We start from the raw sequence: 16,738 nt of genomic DNA on the forward strand, positions 1-16,738 counted from the left end.
TTCATAGAGAGCAATCCCATTGAAGGCGCGCCCCTTATCAATAGGAAATCAATCCTTTCTTGAGAAAACAGAACAGTAATACTGTTTTTGGCCATGCATCGGAGCCCTAGCCACATCCTTGTCTTGCTTCTAGAATATCACCAGTAAAACTCTTAAAACCGGGGATTTAGCTCTGTCTACAAGACCATTTCAAGCAAGAGAATTTGTTCAGTAATAAGAACTTCCGTGTGTTCCTCTCACTACCATTGTTCACCAGTTCAAGAAGAGTTAGTACGTATTTAAACCCCTAACTCGATTTTTCCAGCAGTCAGGTCAGCCTAGGACCGGGTACCGAGGTTTTTTAACTAATTGCTTGAAAAGTTGTTTCCGCTGCATACAGTTTAGCCTGGTAGATTTAGATTTGGTAGATCTTACACCGCAACACACTACGTCAAAGTGATCTACCGTGTTACGGGACCAATCATTAGTTTAGAGTTATCACTAAATCAAGAAGGTCACTGTCATGAAAATGTGTAATATGAATGGAAACATTTTAATATGTCATTTTATTACTCTCAATTTATGGTTCTATTAGATTTCATATTATACATCATATTCAATTAGGACAATAAATCTCGCTTAACTTTTCAAAAGGACCTAAGTAATATTTTTTTCATGAATTAATTTGAGTACTGCAATCAAAAGCTTTCATGATTTTCTGTTGATTGCGCTATTCAAATTAATTCATGAAAAAAAAATGTTACTTAAGTCCTTTTGAAAAGTTAAGCGAGGAATGCTAATTTGTTGTCCTAATTGAATATTAGATTTCTTTGCTTCTTTCGAGTGCTCATAATTTTTTTCTTTGTTTTTACTTCTTCCAGTTTCTCTTTTTGCTGCTTACGTTCTTCCAGCGTTCACATTTTTTGCGACCATTTTCGCATTCTTCTCTACTTCCATTTTTTCTTCCACCTCATTCTTTCTTCAAATTTCAATTGTTTGACCACTGCTTGACTTTCTTTCTCTTTCAGCTTCATCTCGGCTTTTTCCTTCCGTTATCTTCTACTTTCCGTTGCTTAGCTATTTCTTTTAAATGCTTTTCAGATTCTTCTTCCTTATACATCAGGTCCCGTGACTCACTTTTGGCCACTGCTAGAACTACGCGATGTTTCCGTTTTCTGGAGATTTTCCCGATTCCCCTCGCAATTTCCTGGTATAATCATTTCCATAGTTTCGGGTTGGTGTTCCTGTTGAACTTGTTGATTTCCAAGGTACACGGTCTCACGTGGGAGATCCAACTTCGCTTGTAATGCGCAATTGTTTGTAACAAATGTGTCCACAAATTCGGGGTCGTTTTCCTGTTGAGCTGAAATTAAAAACCATTAGAGCAGTCACTGCGTTGAAAAATATACCAAATTATATGTATTCGATAAATATGTTGCTACTGGTTACCGTACAATATTCGCCAGGACGTACAACTGTAATTATAAAAATGTAATTCTAATAAGCATTTCTTCCATACTTGCTTTCGGATTCTTCACCTTCTAGAACCGATGCACCAAGGTTCAGACCAATTTGGGATGGATTAATTTCAAAGAATCCGGTGGACCGTTGATCTTGATAGATACTCTTTTCCATAAATCAAAGAGCTGAGTGGCTTCAGAGTCTCCTGTTCAAAACAAGTTCCTCTGTTGCTGTTCAAAAGCAAGCAGTAATCCTTCTGGTAGTCGACGGTTCAAATCACGGAGAAATTAGGAACTTGACAATTGTGGTTTATCTTCTGTAGAGGTGACAAGAAGCGAGATGTTCTGTCTGTTTTCTTTCGAAATCGTATGCGGATTTGGCAATGAATTATATTCAATTGCATTCAAATCCCACGGAACAATACCACACTTCCTGAAACCATTCTATTCTTGAGTGTGACATCTTTATTCTCCATTGCGCCTGTCACATCCTCTATCCTTATTGCTTGCTTCAACAAAGGTGCAAAATCCGATCTTCTGATCATGGCTCCACCGTGATTGAACCTCCATTTAACGAGCAGTGTCTCAGGAACTTTTCTGTGGCTTTAAGAAGGAAACATCCAGTGGTTAAATGGAGCGGGTTGCGTTTGGCGGGAGAGATACTAAAATTATTTGCAATAACGGAAATAGTACATCAGTTCCGGCTGCAGAGCCAGCCATCATGACCGTATAGGACTCTCGGTTTGAATTGCCTTGAATCGCTTGTACATTTTCCGAAGACTTCGCAGCAAACCCCCTTTTTTCCTGGGATTAGGAACCATTTTAAAGCGCTTCCATCCATGATGAAGACACGATTTGGCACGCTAAGAATATGCATCCATTCATTCGACACCAAGTACTGCTCGACCTCGGCAAACCATGCTTAAACTTTATCTTCCGAAATTTGGTTCGCTGTACGCTTTGATATACTTGGGTGCCTCTTCATAAACCTTGCTACCCACCCCTTCGACCCACCCCGATTCCCACGGAAATTCCTCCGGGGTTCCTAAGGAAGTTCGTCCCGAATTTCCTAAGAAAGCTTCTCCAGAAATTCCTAAGAAAGCTTCTCCAGCAATGAGGCACGCCGCATGAAGCTTGAGATCCTGGGACTGAGTGAATTCCGTTGGCCAAACTTTGGAGAACACCGTCGGGACAAGTTCTGCTATACTCTGGTTTACGAGGTGAACACGCTCCCCGGCATCGCGGAGTTGGCTTCCTACTAAGCGCTCAGGCACACTCTGCGCTTATGAAGTGGGAACCTATAAGAGAAAGGATAATCGTTGCCAGATTTAGAACACGGGTCCGAAACCTTACTATAATCCAATATTATGCACCAACGATGCTGCAAGACAAAGAGAACTTCTACAGTCAACTCAATCCCGAAGGGTGATATAAAGATCTGTTTGGGCGACTTCAATGCGAAGATCGGATCCGACAACTCGAACCATGAGCGCATTATGGGACGCCATAGTCTCGGAGAAATGAGCGAAAACGGAGAGCAGTTCGCAGAAATTTGTGGTAATAACGACATGATGATCGGGGATCACTCTTCCCTCATCGACCGGTGCACAAGGTCAAGTGGGTGTCTCGGCTTTACAGAAAATCAAATCGACCCCATCTGCGTCAGCCGAAAATGGAAACGGATCCTTCTTAATATACGGAACAAACGTAGTGCCGATATCGCGTCTGATCATCACCTCCTCATCGGCGAAACACGCCTGGGCATTGCGCGGTTTCGTCGGCAGGAGAAAAGAGTTGGACGACGATTCAATACACGCCGACTGGAAGATGCCACGGTGAAACGGTCCTTCGTTGAAGAACTGGAGACGCGTGTTGCAGATATTCCGGAAGGTGGCAGCGTGGAAGACCAATGGACCGCCATCAAGAATGCCTTCATCGCCACCAGCGAGAACAATGGATCACCGATGAGACATGGAGGAAGATAGAGTAGCGAAGAGTAGTCAAAGCCGCGATAGAGCAATCAAAAACCAGAGGAGCCAAAGTCTTAGCCCGTCAACGATACTCGGCTCTGAATGAAGTAAAACGCTCATGTTGACGGGACAAGCGAGCCCACAAGAGTCCGCCTCTCTGGCCGACGAAGGAAAGAGAGCCGCCGCAACCGGGGACATTCGCCTCCTCTACGATATCTCACGACGCTTAAGCGGGGCGAAGATGAATGCAACGATGCCTGTGAAAGACGCGAATGATCAGTTATTGACCGACCCAACTGACCAGCTGAAACGCTGGTTCGAGCACTTTTTCAAGTGCCAGCCAGGCCATCACCACCTCGGCATGATCTGCCTAGGATCCGACGTATAACACGCGTCAATACCGAAGCTCCATCACTGCTAGAGATTCAAACAGCCATCCAAAGCATGAAATCGAATACAGCCCCAGGGGTCGACCGCATATCAGCCGAGATGCTCAAAGCTGATCCGCTGACTGAACTACTGCATCGTTTATTTCGTAATATCTGGGACACCGCAACTTTCCCGGTCGACTGGATGCAAGGTATCTTAGTGAAGGTGCCCAAAAAGGGTGACCTGACTGTATGCGATAACTGGCGAGGCATTATGTTGCTGTGTACCGTTCTCAAAGTTCTGTGCAAAATTATCCTAGTCCGGATTCAGGAGAAGATCGATGCGACTCTCTGGCGGTAGCAAGCCGGATTCCGTGCCGAAAGATCCTTTGTGGACCATATTGTCACGCTCCGCATTATTCTGGAGCAGGTCAACGAATTCCAAGAGTCCCTTTACTTGGTATTCATTGACTACGAAAAAGCTTTCGACCGTCTCAATCACGAGAATATGTGGGGCACTCTGAGACGCAAGGGGGTTCCTGAGAAAATCATCGGCCTCATCGAAGCACAGTACGAGGCCTTTTCGTGTAGAGTGCTGCACAATGGGGTCTTGTCCGACCCTATCCGGGTCGTAGCTGGTGTGAGGCAAGGATGTTACTGTTCCTCATCGTAATCGACGAGATTCTGGTAGATGCGATTGACCCTGAACCAAACCGCGGGCTGTTATGGCAGCCTATAACCATGGAGCACCTAAACGACTTCGAATTGGCTGATGATGGCTGATATGCAGGGTAAGCTCAACGACCTTGCCGAGCGCTCCTCCTCGGCAAGTTTAGTCATCAACGTCAACAAAACCAAATCGTTGGATGTAAACACGGTGACTCCTTCCAGTTTTACAGTAGCCGGGCAACCAGTGGAGAATGTTGAAAGCTCCCATAATATCTTGGTAGCCAAATGGCATCAAACGGCGGTACCAAGATCGACATAGGCGCACGGATCAAGAAAGCAAGGGCTGCCTTTGCGAGTTTAAGAAATATCTGGAAAAACAGGCAGATAAGTGAATGCACTAAAATACGAATTTTCAACTCTAACGTGATATCTAAGCTGTTAAACGCCAGCGAAACATGGTGTGTATCAGTGGAGAACACTCAACGGCTGCATGTGTTCATCAACAGATGCGGTATATAATTCTGCGGTATATAATTCGGGTCTGGTTCTCAAACAACGAGCTCCATCGTCGTTGTCACCAGAGGCCGATAGCAACAGAAATTCGGGATCGGATGTGGGGCAGAGTCGGCCACACCCTACGTAGGGGCGGAAACGAAATCTGTAAACAAGAATTAGACTGGAACCCAGCGGGACATCGCATCAGAAGCAGACCCAGAGGCTCATGGCGGCGAAGCCTCAATAAAGAAATAAAAGAAGTCGAAGTCGTTCCTCCAGGAACTCCTCCGGAACTTCCTCTGGGAATTCCTCCGGAAATTCCTCTGAGAATTCCTCCGGGAATTCCTCAGAAAGTTCCTCCGGGAATTCCTCTGGAATTTCCTTCGGGAATTCCCCAGGAAGCTCTTGTAGGAATTCCTCCGGGAATTTATCCGGAAGCTCCTCTGGGAATTCCTCCGGAAGTTTCTCCAGGGATTCCTCCGGAAGTTTATCCGGGATTCACTTATTTGTCTTATTTGTCTTATTTGTCTTATTTGTCTTCAACCGTCTAAGACGAGTTAAGTAACTCCATTTAATTCCACCAATTATTTCGATATCTTAACTCGTCTTAGACGGTTGAATACATTCCACTAAAAAGAGCTTAAAATATTGTTTCTGTTAATTGTCTTATTTGTCTTATTTGCTCATCACGTTTCATGCATTTCTAAGACATTTAAAGTCAAACTTTGACCGCTTGGCCAAACGCAAATAAGCAATTAAACAAATATTAGTACCTGTCATAAGACGAGTTTATACAATCCCATTGAATTCCACCACTTAATTGTATCTTGACAGATACGTATTTCGACCTCAACAGTAAGGCCATCTTCAGTGTCTCGTACTTGACTCGACTTACTCGAGTCGAGTCAAGTACGAGACACTGAAGACGGCCTTACTGTTGAGGTCGAAATACGTATCTGTCAAGATACAATTAAGTGGTGGAATTCAATGGGATTGTATAAACTCGTCTTATGACAGGTGAAAACATTCCACTAAAAAGCTCAAAATAATTTTCTTATCAAATATTAGTAGTTTTTAGAATAAAAAATAATAATGGTTTTCGGCCCTCCTTAGCCGTGCGGTTAGACGCACTGCTACAAAGCAAGACCATGCTGAGGGTGGCTGGGTTGGATTCCCGGTGCCGGTCTAGACAATTTTCGGATTGGAAATTGTCTCGACTTTCCTGGGCATAAAAGTATCATCGTGCTACTAGCCTGATGATATACGAATGCAAAAATGGTAACCTGGCTTAGAAACCTCGCAGTTAATAACTGTGAAAGTGCTCAACGAACACTAAGCTGCGAGGCGCCTCTATCCCAGTATGTGGATGTAATGCCAATGAGAAAAAGAATGGTTTTCGAGAACGCCAAATTTTTATTGTTTTTGAAGGCGCAGTATATATTTCTGACAATTTCATCTTTAAATCGATTTGCTTCTTAAGAAACCATCACTCATCGTAATCAGTATTCAACGAACGGGTTCGGTGCAGGATCCCAACAAAACAAATTTCATATTTTAAGCCGGTGCTTCTTTGGATCTATATCTGCAACAAATAATAATTCAAAATTCTCTAACAAGTTCGTATTTGTAGCTTTGAAGCTTCGTACTGCAACTACAAGCTGGACGTAGTAGATTTATATTAGCATTAGCATTAGCATTGAGCATTTCGCACAAATTCGTAGGTGGTACAAGCCAAGACTATTGTACGAGAGTAGCATCACTTTCATCCGTTACCACAGATATTGATTTGGGACTAATCACTATCTCTTAGATGAAAGCAATGCACCCTCCAATAGTCGAGATCTGTCCTGGCCACGTCCTTGCGAATGCTGAAGAAGGGGAAGGATGGTTAGTTGGACACCTACTTAAGAAAGATGCAGAGAACTCTACGACCTCTCATAGGTGCCACGGGAAGTTTTGGGTTTGTGTGGAAGGTTATAACAGTAGGAATCGTTTTGGTAGAACGTGAAATACAGATAGAACTAAGACAGAAATACAAAGTAGGAAAAGGGACGAGAGCATGGAATTAAACCAACGACCTCCTGCTTATAAGGCAGAAGCGGTAGCCACTAGACCACCGAGCTCGTCTCGTTCTTGTATGATCACAGCAAAATTCGAGTGCAATTTTGTATTGCTTCGTGTTGTTGGAGATATGATTCAAATCCTTCATCTGAACCCATTGAGTTTGATAGCCTTTCTACAGCAACAGACCAACGCTTCGTAAATATAAAACTCTCATTAGTGAAAAAACCTCCATAATTGACAATTTGATGTGAATTACGCCGAATTGATTGAATGTAAAAAAAAAAATACCAAATAATTTAGGATTGAATCCCAGGATTGCGATCATTTACGAGATTGGGATTCATCTTACTCCTATTTTTTTATATCTTAGCAACTCTAAAAGTGTGATTTTTTGAAGACTGCTTTCAAAAAATCACGCTGAATTATGATCATTATAATTCTGAGGTGAATCGGAATCGGAATATTTCCTTCTCAACATTGTACGGTTCAAACGCAAAAGCACCTGGCTCTACAGTAATTCATTTTTCATCCGATGGAGGGCGTTTAGCCCGTAGGTAATCCTCGATGACGCTCCGACCAACCGCCCACCACGCACTCTGTGCCTCAACTTGATGAGACCGATTGTAGCCCACGCACAAAAAGATACAGATCCAAGCCGCATAAGTTACCGGACCGACCGGTAGATAAATAGACGACGGTCCCAGCCGGCCAAGCTGTTGTTGTGACTAGACCGGGCGGCTGCTGCTGCTGATAGAAGGACTCATTTACTCTCATTAGCAGCGTCATTGAGCATAAGGAGCGTACTTTTTGTCTTTTTGCTTCATCGTCGTGGGAGTTGGAAAAACACTTACTTTGGCTGGGTCCGACCTACCACCGTCGACTCTGTTTCTGACACTTCTGGGGTCCAGATTACCTAGGAACCCACCTCTATTACTGTGTGTTTATACTTCCACTGAAATGATGAAGCAACAGCACGAGATGATGACACCGGGAAACGAGCGAAATTCTGTCCGACTGTTTCGCAGTGGCGAATGTCTAGGCGGAAAATGGATGGAATCTAGAAAGGCGATAATTGACAGTTTTGATGGACATGGACAGCCTTATTTTGACTCTCATACTTCTTTCTTAAGTTCGGATTCACAATATGTTCATCACATTCCCAATCTGTTTTCTTCAGATTTACAAAATATGTTCTAGAATTTTCTAGAACATTTAACCACATTTTACTTTACTTATCGAATGAGCATGTTAGTATTTTATTATTCTAATTAGTTTTGTGCTTGATATTCATTATTTCTAGATTCAACATTATTTCAAGATTGAGGGGTCCCTTAGCGTAATTGGCTACACGTATGCCTTCTAAGCGGACGGTCATGGATTTGATTCCCAACCCCTCCATCAAACCCTCGTCAGTCGCTAGATGCGCACTCCATACAGCGGAGTTTTGGGGAACGCGCCTTACCGTCACGACTGCCTGATTGACGACTAACAAATTATTGTTCTTCTCGGAAGCAATCCTACAATGAACACGGATAAATGGCAACCGAGCAATACAACGATCTTTCGATTCACTACAAGCATAAATGGACACAATGGAGACACGGTGAGATCGACCGGCAACGACAACAATGATGAGTGATGGAAATCTAAAAATAGATTATCTGTGTATTCTGTACAGCAGACGAGCAGAAGCAGAAGCGGTCAAGTAACACCAAATAAAGAGAGGAATAAATTTTAAAAAAAATTACGATTCTCAGAAGTTTTCTTCAGATTTAATTGTTCTCTCTTTAGATTTCAGATGGTAAAGATTGTTAACAAATTTCCTTACATTTAATAACATGTTGTCAACTTTTTGCTTCAAATATTCAACATTGTTCCCCAGTTTTTCAGATTCTATATTTGACTTTTTTTTATACTATTTAGTAGATATCCAAGCTTTCTTCTGCAGATTATCGTTATTTTTTTAAATGCTCAAAAATTTTGTTCAGATCATCGCTTTCATGTAGATCCTCAACAGTTTTCAATGAATTCTGCTCGGTATTCGGCCACCATTTGTCCGCCTTGCTCCGTTTGTCCATCTGTTCATTACAGCACGCCGAAACGGGCCATGAAAAACAGGAGGCAACACGACAGCAGAAAAGGTGCTTATGAGAATAAATATTCCTTCATTAAAATGAAACTGATGAAAAATGACAAGCTGCTTTCCTTTTGTACCTTTGTGCGGAAGGTTCCCAACGCTGACTGCGCTGCTGGAGCTGCGAAAAGCCTTAACATTTTTTTTTCTCCCTTCATGTCTTTTGTTCTCACGGATGCTTCACAGTCATCCTGTGACACTTTATGGGAGAGGGCGTTTTTGCTGTCCATCTGCCGGAAAAACGTTTCGGTCGGTTCCAAGTAAAGGATGGATAAGAGGACATTAAGTTTGTTATCCCAGTGTCGGTCTCAAGGGCCATTTTTATGGACACTCACTACCAGATGAGTGATAATCTACCATTTATTTCCGGACTATGGAAATGAAATGAAAGTATACGTGTCTTTGGTAAAAGGTAGGTGTGGGAACCGCGTGATGAATAGAGGATGCTAACGATTTCTTGTGCGATTTGCCCTCTAATTGTCGGCGATACAAATAATTATATGTACTACCGTGGCATCACATCACTCGGAGTGAAGTTGAAAGTGTTCGAGTCGTCGATGAACGATTAAATGTTCGGTTCCTGCAAGAATTACATCTGCCCCCATCAGTATGGTTTCTTTTTGGGGTCACTCTGTGAACACGAATTTCGTCAGTTTTACATCGTTACCATAAAGAACATTGTTTAAAATTCCAAGTAAATGCCGTTTCCCGTTTACACTAATCTCATATCTGCCTTCGACAAGTTTAACCATGAGCTGGCTTGCAAAACTAGAAAATCAGCGTTCTATTGCCTTATGCACCTGGATCACATTCTTTCATTTATTTAGTTTACATCTAAACAGATAGCACGGAATCAACAATTTGACGGCACCATACACGGTTCGAGGCCGCATCTCTCCATCCTCGAAAGCGCCCCACGCTCGCCAAGTCGTTTTGCACCTGGTCTGCCCATCTCGCTCGCTGCGCTCCACGCCGTCTTGTACCTGCCGGATCGGAAGCGAACACCATCTTTGCAGGGTTGCTGTCCGGCATTCTTGCCACATGCCCTGCCCATCGTACCCTTCCGGCTTCAGCTACCTTCTGGATACTGGGTTCGCCGTAGAGCTCGTGGGCGAGGGCTGGGCGAGCTCGTGGTTCATTCTTTGCCGCCACACACCGTCTTCTTGCACACCGCCAAAGATGGTCCTAAGCACCCGTCTCTCGAATACTCCGAAAGCTTGCAAGTCCATGACACATGACACATTGGTGCGGTGGTGAATTTTTTTTTGACCGCAGTTTCGTCCGTAGTAGGCCCGTAGTAGGCCCTTCCACAGATGATGCGCCTTCGTATTTCACGACTAACATTGTTATCAGCCGTTAGCAAGGATCCATGGTAGACGAATTCCTCGACCACCTCGAAGATATCCCCGTCTATCGTGACACAGCTTGTCAGGCGGGCCCTGTCGCGCTCGGTTCCGCCCACAAGCATGTACTTTGTCTTCTTTGTTGTTTCACGTTGAAGGCGGGTGTACAGTTCTGCCACCTTTGCAAATGTTCGACCGACAATGTCCATGTCATCCGCGAAACAAATAAATCAACTGAATCTGTCGAAAATCGTACCCCGGTTGTTACACCCGGCTCTCCGCATGACACATTTTAGCGCAATGTTGAATAACAGGCACGAAAGTTCATCACCTTGTTTTAGTCCCCGGCGCGATTTGAAAACGAACTGGAGTGTTTGCCCGAAATCTTCACACGTTTTGCACACCATCCACCGTTGCTTTGATCAGTCTGGTAAGCTCCCCAGAGAAGCTGTTCTCGTCCATAATTTTCCATAGCTCTACGCGGTCTATACTGTCGTATGCCGCCTTGAAATCAATGAACATATGATGCGTTGGGACCTGGTGTTAACGGCATTTTTGAAGGATTTGCCGTATAGTAAAGATCTGGTCCGTTGTCGAGCGGCCGTCAACGAAACCGACTTGATAGTTTCCCACGAACTCATTCACTAATGGTGACAGGCGACGGAAGATGATCTGGGTTATCACTTTGTAGGCGGCATTAAGGATAGTGATCGCACAAAAGTTTTCACACTTCAGCTTGTCGCCTTTCTTGTAGATAGGGCAAATGACCCCTTCTTTCCACTCCTCAGGCAGCTGTTCAGTTTCCCAGATTCTGACTATCAGTTTGTGCAGGCTATTGGCCAGCTTTTCCGGACCCATCTTGATGAGCTCAGCTCCGATACCATCCTCACCAGCTGCTTTATTGGCCTTCAGCTGTTGGATGGCATCCTTAACTTCCCTCAAGGTGGGGGCTGGTTGGATTCCATCGTCCGCTGAACTGTTCCTCGTAGTGCTGCTTCCACCTTTTGATCACCACACGTTCGTCCGTCAAGATGCTCCCATCCTCATCCCTGCACATTTTAGCTCGCGCCACGAAGCCTTTGCGGGATGCGTTGAGCTTGTGATACAACTTGCGTGTTTCTTGAGAACGACACAGCTGTTCCATCTCCTCGCACTCCGCTTCTTCCAGGCGGCGTTTCTTTTGCTGTCTCCGCTTCCGTCTATAACGTTCCATGTTCTGCCGAATACTGTGTCATTCATCTCCAGAATCTGCCTGCACTCTTCGTCGAACCATTTGTTTCATCGACTTCGTCCCACATACTCTACGTTGTTCTCCGCTGCGTCGTTAATGGCTGCTTTAACTGTATTCCAGCAGTCCTCAAGAGGAGCCCCATCAAGCTCACCCTCTTCCGGCAACGCTGCCTCGAGATGTTGCGCGTATGCAGTGGCGACATCAGGTTGTTTCAGTCGTTCTAGGTCATACCGCGGCGATCGTCGGTACCGAACATTGTTGATGACGGATAGTTTTGGGCGCAGTTTAACTTTCACCAGATAGTCAGAGTCAGAGTCGATGTTTGCGCCACGATATGTTCTGCCGTCGATAATGTCGGAGAAATACCCTTCCATCAATCAGAACGTGGTCTATTTGTGATTCTGTCTGCAGTAGTGATCGGAAGGCTGTGTTGGAAGTAGGTGCTGCGAATGGCCATATTCTTGGAGGTGGCGAAATCAATTAGTCATAGGCCGTTTTCGTTCGTCAGCCTGCACATTCTCTCGTTGATCGGCCACCACCCGATCACGCGCCTTTGCATATCGCCCATCACTGTGAAAGCTGTTCCCAGCTCGTGTGTGTTGCCGCGTTCGCACCATTGATCCCTTCCATCAAACTTCCTGCAGCGCTACGATGCCGAATGCACGGTCCTTGGGCACATCGGCGTGTATGTGTGTGCTCCCGATGAAGTTGAAAGATTTGCAGGTTCATGAACCGATTTCCAATCGCTAGTCCCTTTTCGTCGCAGTGGTCTTCGCCGATGGATCCGGACTGTACTCTTTTGTCATTGGTGGTACAAATTTTGGTACAGATTTTTTCATAATTAATTAGTACAGAAGAAAAAGGATTTTTGAGATCAAAGGACAGATAAAAGCAGCACTGGTCCACCGCAAGATTTTCATTGTGTATAAAAGAAGCAGTGCCTGCCGTGTGCGAGTCGTTAGGAATGAATGATCTTCTGGGTTAATATCCATAAAAAAATGAACAGTGGGTAATGTCTGTGCCCTACCCGCGAAGTGGACGCAGGACTTTTTGTATAAGAAAAAATCGACGATAACAGCCCAAACATTATGATTACAATTTTCATAACCAATTTAGAAAAAAAAACATCAAGAAAAAGCCATCAATCGATTTTTCACCAAATGAGGGATTTTTTGTTATTGATAAAAAAAAAACAACAGTAATATCTGTTACATAACCACGAAGTGGACGTAGGACTTGACATGACTAGACCTTCAAATATACATCTTCTTCTTCTTATTGGCATTACATCCCCACACTGGGACAGAGGCGCCTCGCAGCTTAGTCACCACAGTAGACTGGCCCAGGAAACAAAAAGTTGTCTAATTCCACGGGGCACCCCCCAGGATTGTGTCTTTGGGTGAGAAAATCAATCTCTAAAAATTTCAGCTCAATCGCTTGTTGCATAAGCTGGCGCATTTGATTTGAAGTTTGTATGGGGATTTCAGCCAAAATGTATAGGAAAATACACCTCCGTCACTCATTCGATCTGGAAATTGGTTCTGATTGCTCGATTGACCTCAGAATTGCAAAAACAGCAGTTGGTATGCTACAGAACAATTTCACAGAACATTGTATGATGATTAAATGAACTTTTATATGGATTTCGGCTGATGCGATTCGATCAAAAAACCCAAAAATACACAAATCAGCTCCTAATAATTCAGCCGAAATCCATATAAAAGTTCATTCAATCATCTTACAATGTTCTGTGAAATTGTTCTGTAGCATACCAACTGCCGTTTTTGCAATTCTGAGGTCAATCGAGCAATCAGAACCAATTTCCAGATCGAATGAGTGACGGAGTTGTATTTTCCTATACATTTTGGCTGAAATCCCCATACAAACTTCAAATCAAATGCGCCAGCTTATGCAACAAGCGATTGAGCTGAAATTTTCAGAGATTGATTTTCTCACCCAAAGACACAATTCTGGGGGGTGCCCCGTGGAATTCGACAAAAAAAATTTCTTCCCATAGTAATCTGGGCCAGTCTACACCACAGTTATTAGCTGCGAGGTTTCTAAGCCAGGTTACCATTTTTGCATTCGTATATCATGAGGCTAGCACGATGATACTTTTATGCCCAGGGAAGTCGAGACAATTTCCAATCCAAAAATTGCCTAGACCGGCACCGGGAACCGAACCCAGCCACCCTCAGCATGGTCTTGCTTTGTAGCCGCGCGTCTTACCGCACGGCTAAGGATGGATAAAAATGAAATCACCTAATTTGGATGATAATAGCTCAACCATTATTATAACAATTTTCATGAGCAATTCAGAAAAAAAATCTCTGTCTGGAATTCGAATGAGCCATCAGTTGGCTCAGCAGAGGATGTAGACTGTATCTTTGCCCTCCGACAGATGGGCCTGCGAGTCCGTTCCGTACGATAGCGAAAATTATTTAACTCTTATAGCCTAGAAAAAGGCTGTTTGTTTCGGCTTAATCCAAATAATAAGAAAGCGGTATTTTCAAGGGAGTCCGAAGTGTGCCATGATTCGATTCGGACGTTTTTTCTCCCACGCGTCAAATTTTTGATACTTCCATAAGTGAAAAAAGTTCTTGGAATATCTTGCTGAGTATTTTTTTTTAGATCTTGGAGTATAAGAAGAAAAGAAAATCTTGATTCTGCCAAATAATTTATCAGGATCAGGTCTTAAATGGAAGCGTTTAGCAAATTGATGTTTTTCTTACGACGGATGAAAGTGGCCAGAGATGCTTGACAAGGCTATACATTGGGCGAAAGGACGACGGCGATACGTTTGGTTAGACGAGTTTTACGGTTTGTTCCGAACATTTATTGATTGTATACCAAACGTCTTCGGTGAGTTTTTCTTTTTATGCACATAATGCCATCAAACCTCTGTTATTATTTTGGTATTAGTCGTTTAATTTGTGTTTTTTGTCAAGCTGCACTGAGTGGGATATTGAAGCCACCAATAATTAAGTAGATATGCGATCTAGAATTTCAGGTGTCTTTGTGCCCTGTGTGGCGTACATATGTTAGATCTCATTATTTGAAATGCTGCGTTTATTTAATAAATTTTAATAATAGGAGGAATGAAATAATATAGAACAAATATTCCGAGCGCCCATGAAAGTGTAAAGAGTGTGCATACCATTTAAGATGTATTCCCAATGATATGTAATAATTTGTGCGGGGTGTTTAATTAGTAGAATTCAGCGTTGTTAAATCATGGAAAGTGAGTGATTATTGAAGTGCGTTGAAGTGTTCTAGCTTTGGTGTGAAAATTGGATTGGATTGGGTAGGGTAAGGATGTGTCGTGGGCATTCATCGTTATTTGTATATCAACGGTTTAGCTGCTGGTCACTGAGCAACTTGTGCTAGTGCTGACAAGACTTTGAATAGAATTACAATTGTGTCGATCTGAGCGGCTTTGTTTAGTAATCGAACCAGACGGACTGTTTAAATTGAGAAACTTTTTGGCAAAATATAGTTTGTTCAATAATTTTTAACTTAATGAAATAGTTCATTCAACTGAACATGGAGATTGTGATATGTAAGGAATATTAAAATAGCTTTCCAAACAATGTTGTTTAGGTGGGTGCCGTCATGCCGACCTGTGTGATTTCCCTAGTTGGTGTAAGGGCGATAAACAAATCCGCATACGATGATGACAACTAGAAAGATGCGATGTTGACAACGGGATTACAACGGGAGAGCAAATGTGTGGATGAATTCGAAGATAACTAAATAAAAAATAGTTAAAATTCATCATTCCACGTCGAGCATCCGTGCGAGACGGTTGTAAGTCCGCGTACGGTCTGCTTCTCATTCGGTTTTTTTCCTGAAGTACAGGTAGTGGTTTTTTTTCCGAAAGTGTTTTGAAGCATAGTGCTTGAGTGGAAGTGGTGCTTAGCTGTAGCAGTTAAGTAGTCATTTCGTTGGTTTTGCAACTACGCAAAACTTTGCAGTTTATTCGGCGTCCATCGCAGGCGCAGGCATCATCGTCCCACGCCGACAGTCATCATCCATCGTGCGTCTCCACCAACACAGACGCTGCCGTCCTGCCACCATCCATCCACCCAGTTGCAGTGTTGGGTGCGGCGAGAACACCAACAATAGCGTGGTTCGCTTCGACCGCACCACCGGCGAGTGTCCATCGAGCTAGTGTGTGCTGCCCACGGGGATGACAAGCTACGCCATCTTTGTCACATATTTTCTGAGTCACCAATACGAGTGCACTGCGAATGCAACATAAACAATTTCCAGGGTGAAAATGATATAAAACGAACGAAGGCATAGACAGTGCCTTGTGCAAGTAGCATTCTAAAGAATTGAGCAAATAAGTTGAACATTCTTAAGTTTAAAGCATGGAATCGAGTGTAAAATAGTTTTAATTTATAGTTCGTTCATTTTTTCTCTATTTTCTCATGATTGTATCATGTTGCATTATTGAGTGAAATGGGCGTTTTGCATCATATTCTCCTGTAAAAACGTAAACATTCAAAATTCGCGCACATACTATTGCAAAATAAATCAGTATTGGGGTGATTTGACACTGGGGGATAAATTTATCACCCAAAAAAGCACAAACAGGCGAACCTGTCAAAATCCATAATGAAAAAATTGGGTGTCGGTGCCCTGGTGCTGCCAGAACTGTTAGCCGGCAACACAGCAGTGTGAACGCAAGTATTTAATTGAGCTCCCTCTCATTGTTCCCCTCTCTTCTCCATCTTATTGGAATAGTTTTTTTCTTTCTTTTTTACTCGTCTTCCCCTCTGTCCCAAATCATTATTTTGTTTGTGTGTGTGTTTTTTTCTGCCCTTGTGATAATTGTTTAGTTTTAAAAGAGATTGTGCCTCGCTGCAGCGGCGCATTTCGTGTCCGCAATGCGCGAAGGCGAAGTTGGCGGGGGTACTTCGTATTCCATGTCAGATGTTTCGTTGCATTCGGGTGTTCCAAACCAAAACGAAATGGACACCAGCAACGCTAAAATTTCCTCTACGAGCCCCCGTCCCAAGG

The 16,738-nt window shown here is 43.4% G+C and overlaps 1 protein-coding gene across 2 annotated transcripts in view; it reads right to left on the reverse strand.

Moving 5' to 3' along the window:
• Positions 1–1,180: 1,180 nt before the first annotated feature.
• The window catches only part of LOC134226369 (zinc finger protein 675-like), a 143,769-nt gene continuing 128,211 nt past the window's right edge, over positions 1,181–16,738 (reverse strand). The window contains exon 4 of one of the 2 annotated variants that reach the window (XM_062707108.1): positions 1,181–1,342. In XM_062707108.1, the coding sequence (XP_062563092.1) occupies positions 1,196–1,342 (147 nt within the window). In that variant the 3' untranslated portion in view covers positions 1,181–1,195. Of the gene's footprint in view, positions 1,343–2,638; positions 2,738–16,738 lie in introns of those variants that run through there. The other variant, XM_062707110.1, reaches the window with a different exon arrangement.

This window comes from Armigeres subalbatus, chromosome 3 (assembly GCF_024139115.2).
Source record: "Armigeres subalbatus isolate Guangzhou_Male chromosome 3, GZ_Asu_2, whole genome shotgun sequence".
Taxonomy (NCBI): Eukaryota; Metazoa; Arthropoda; class Insecta; order Diptera; family Culicidae; genus Armigeres; species Armigeres subalbatus.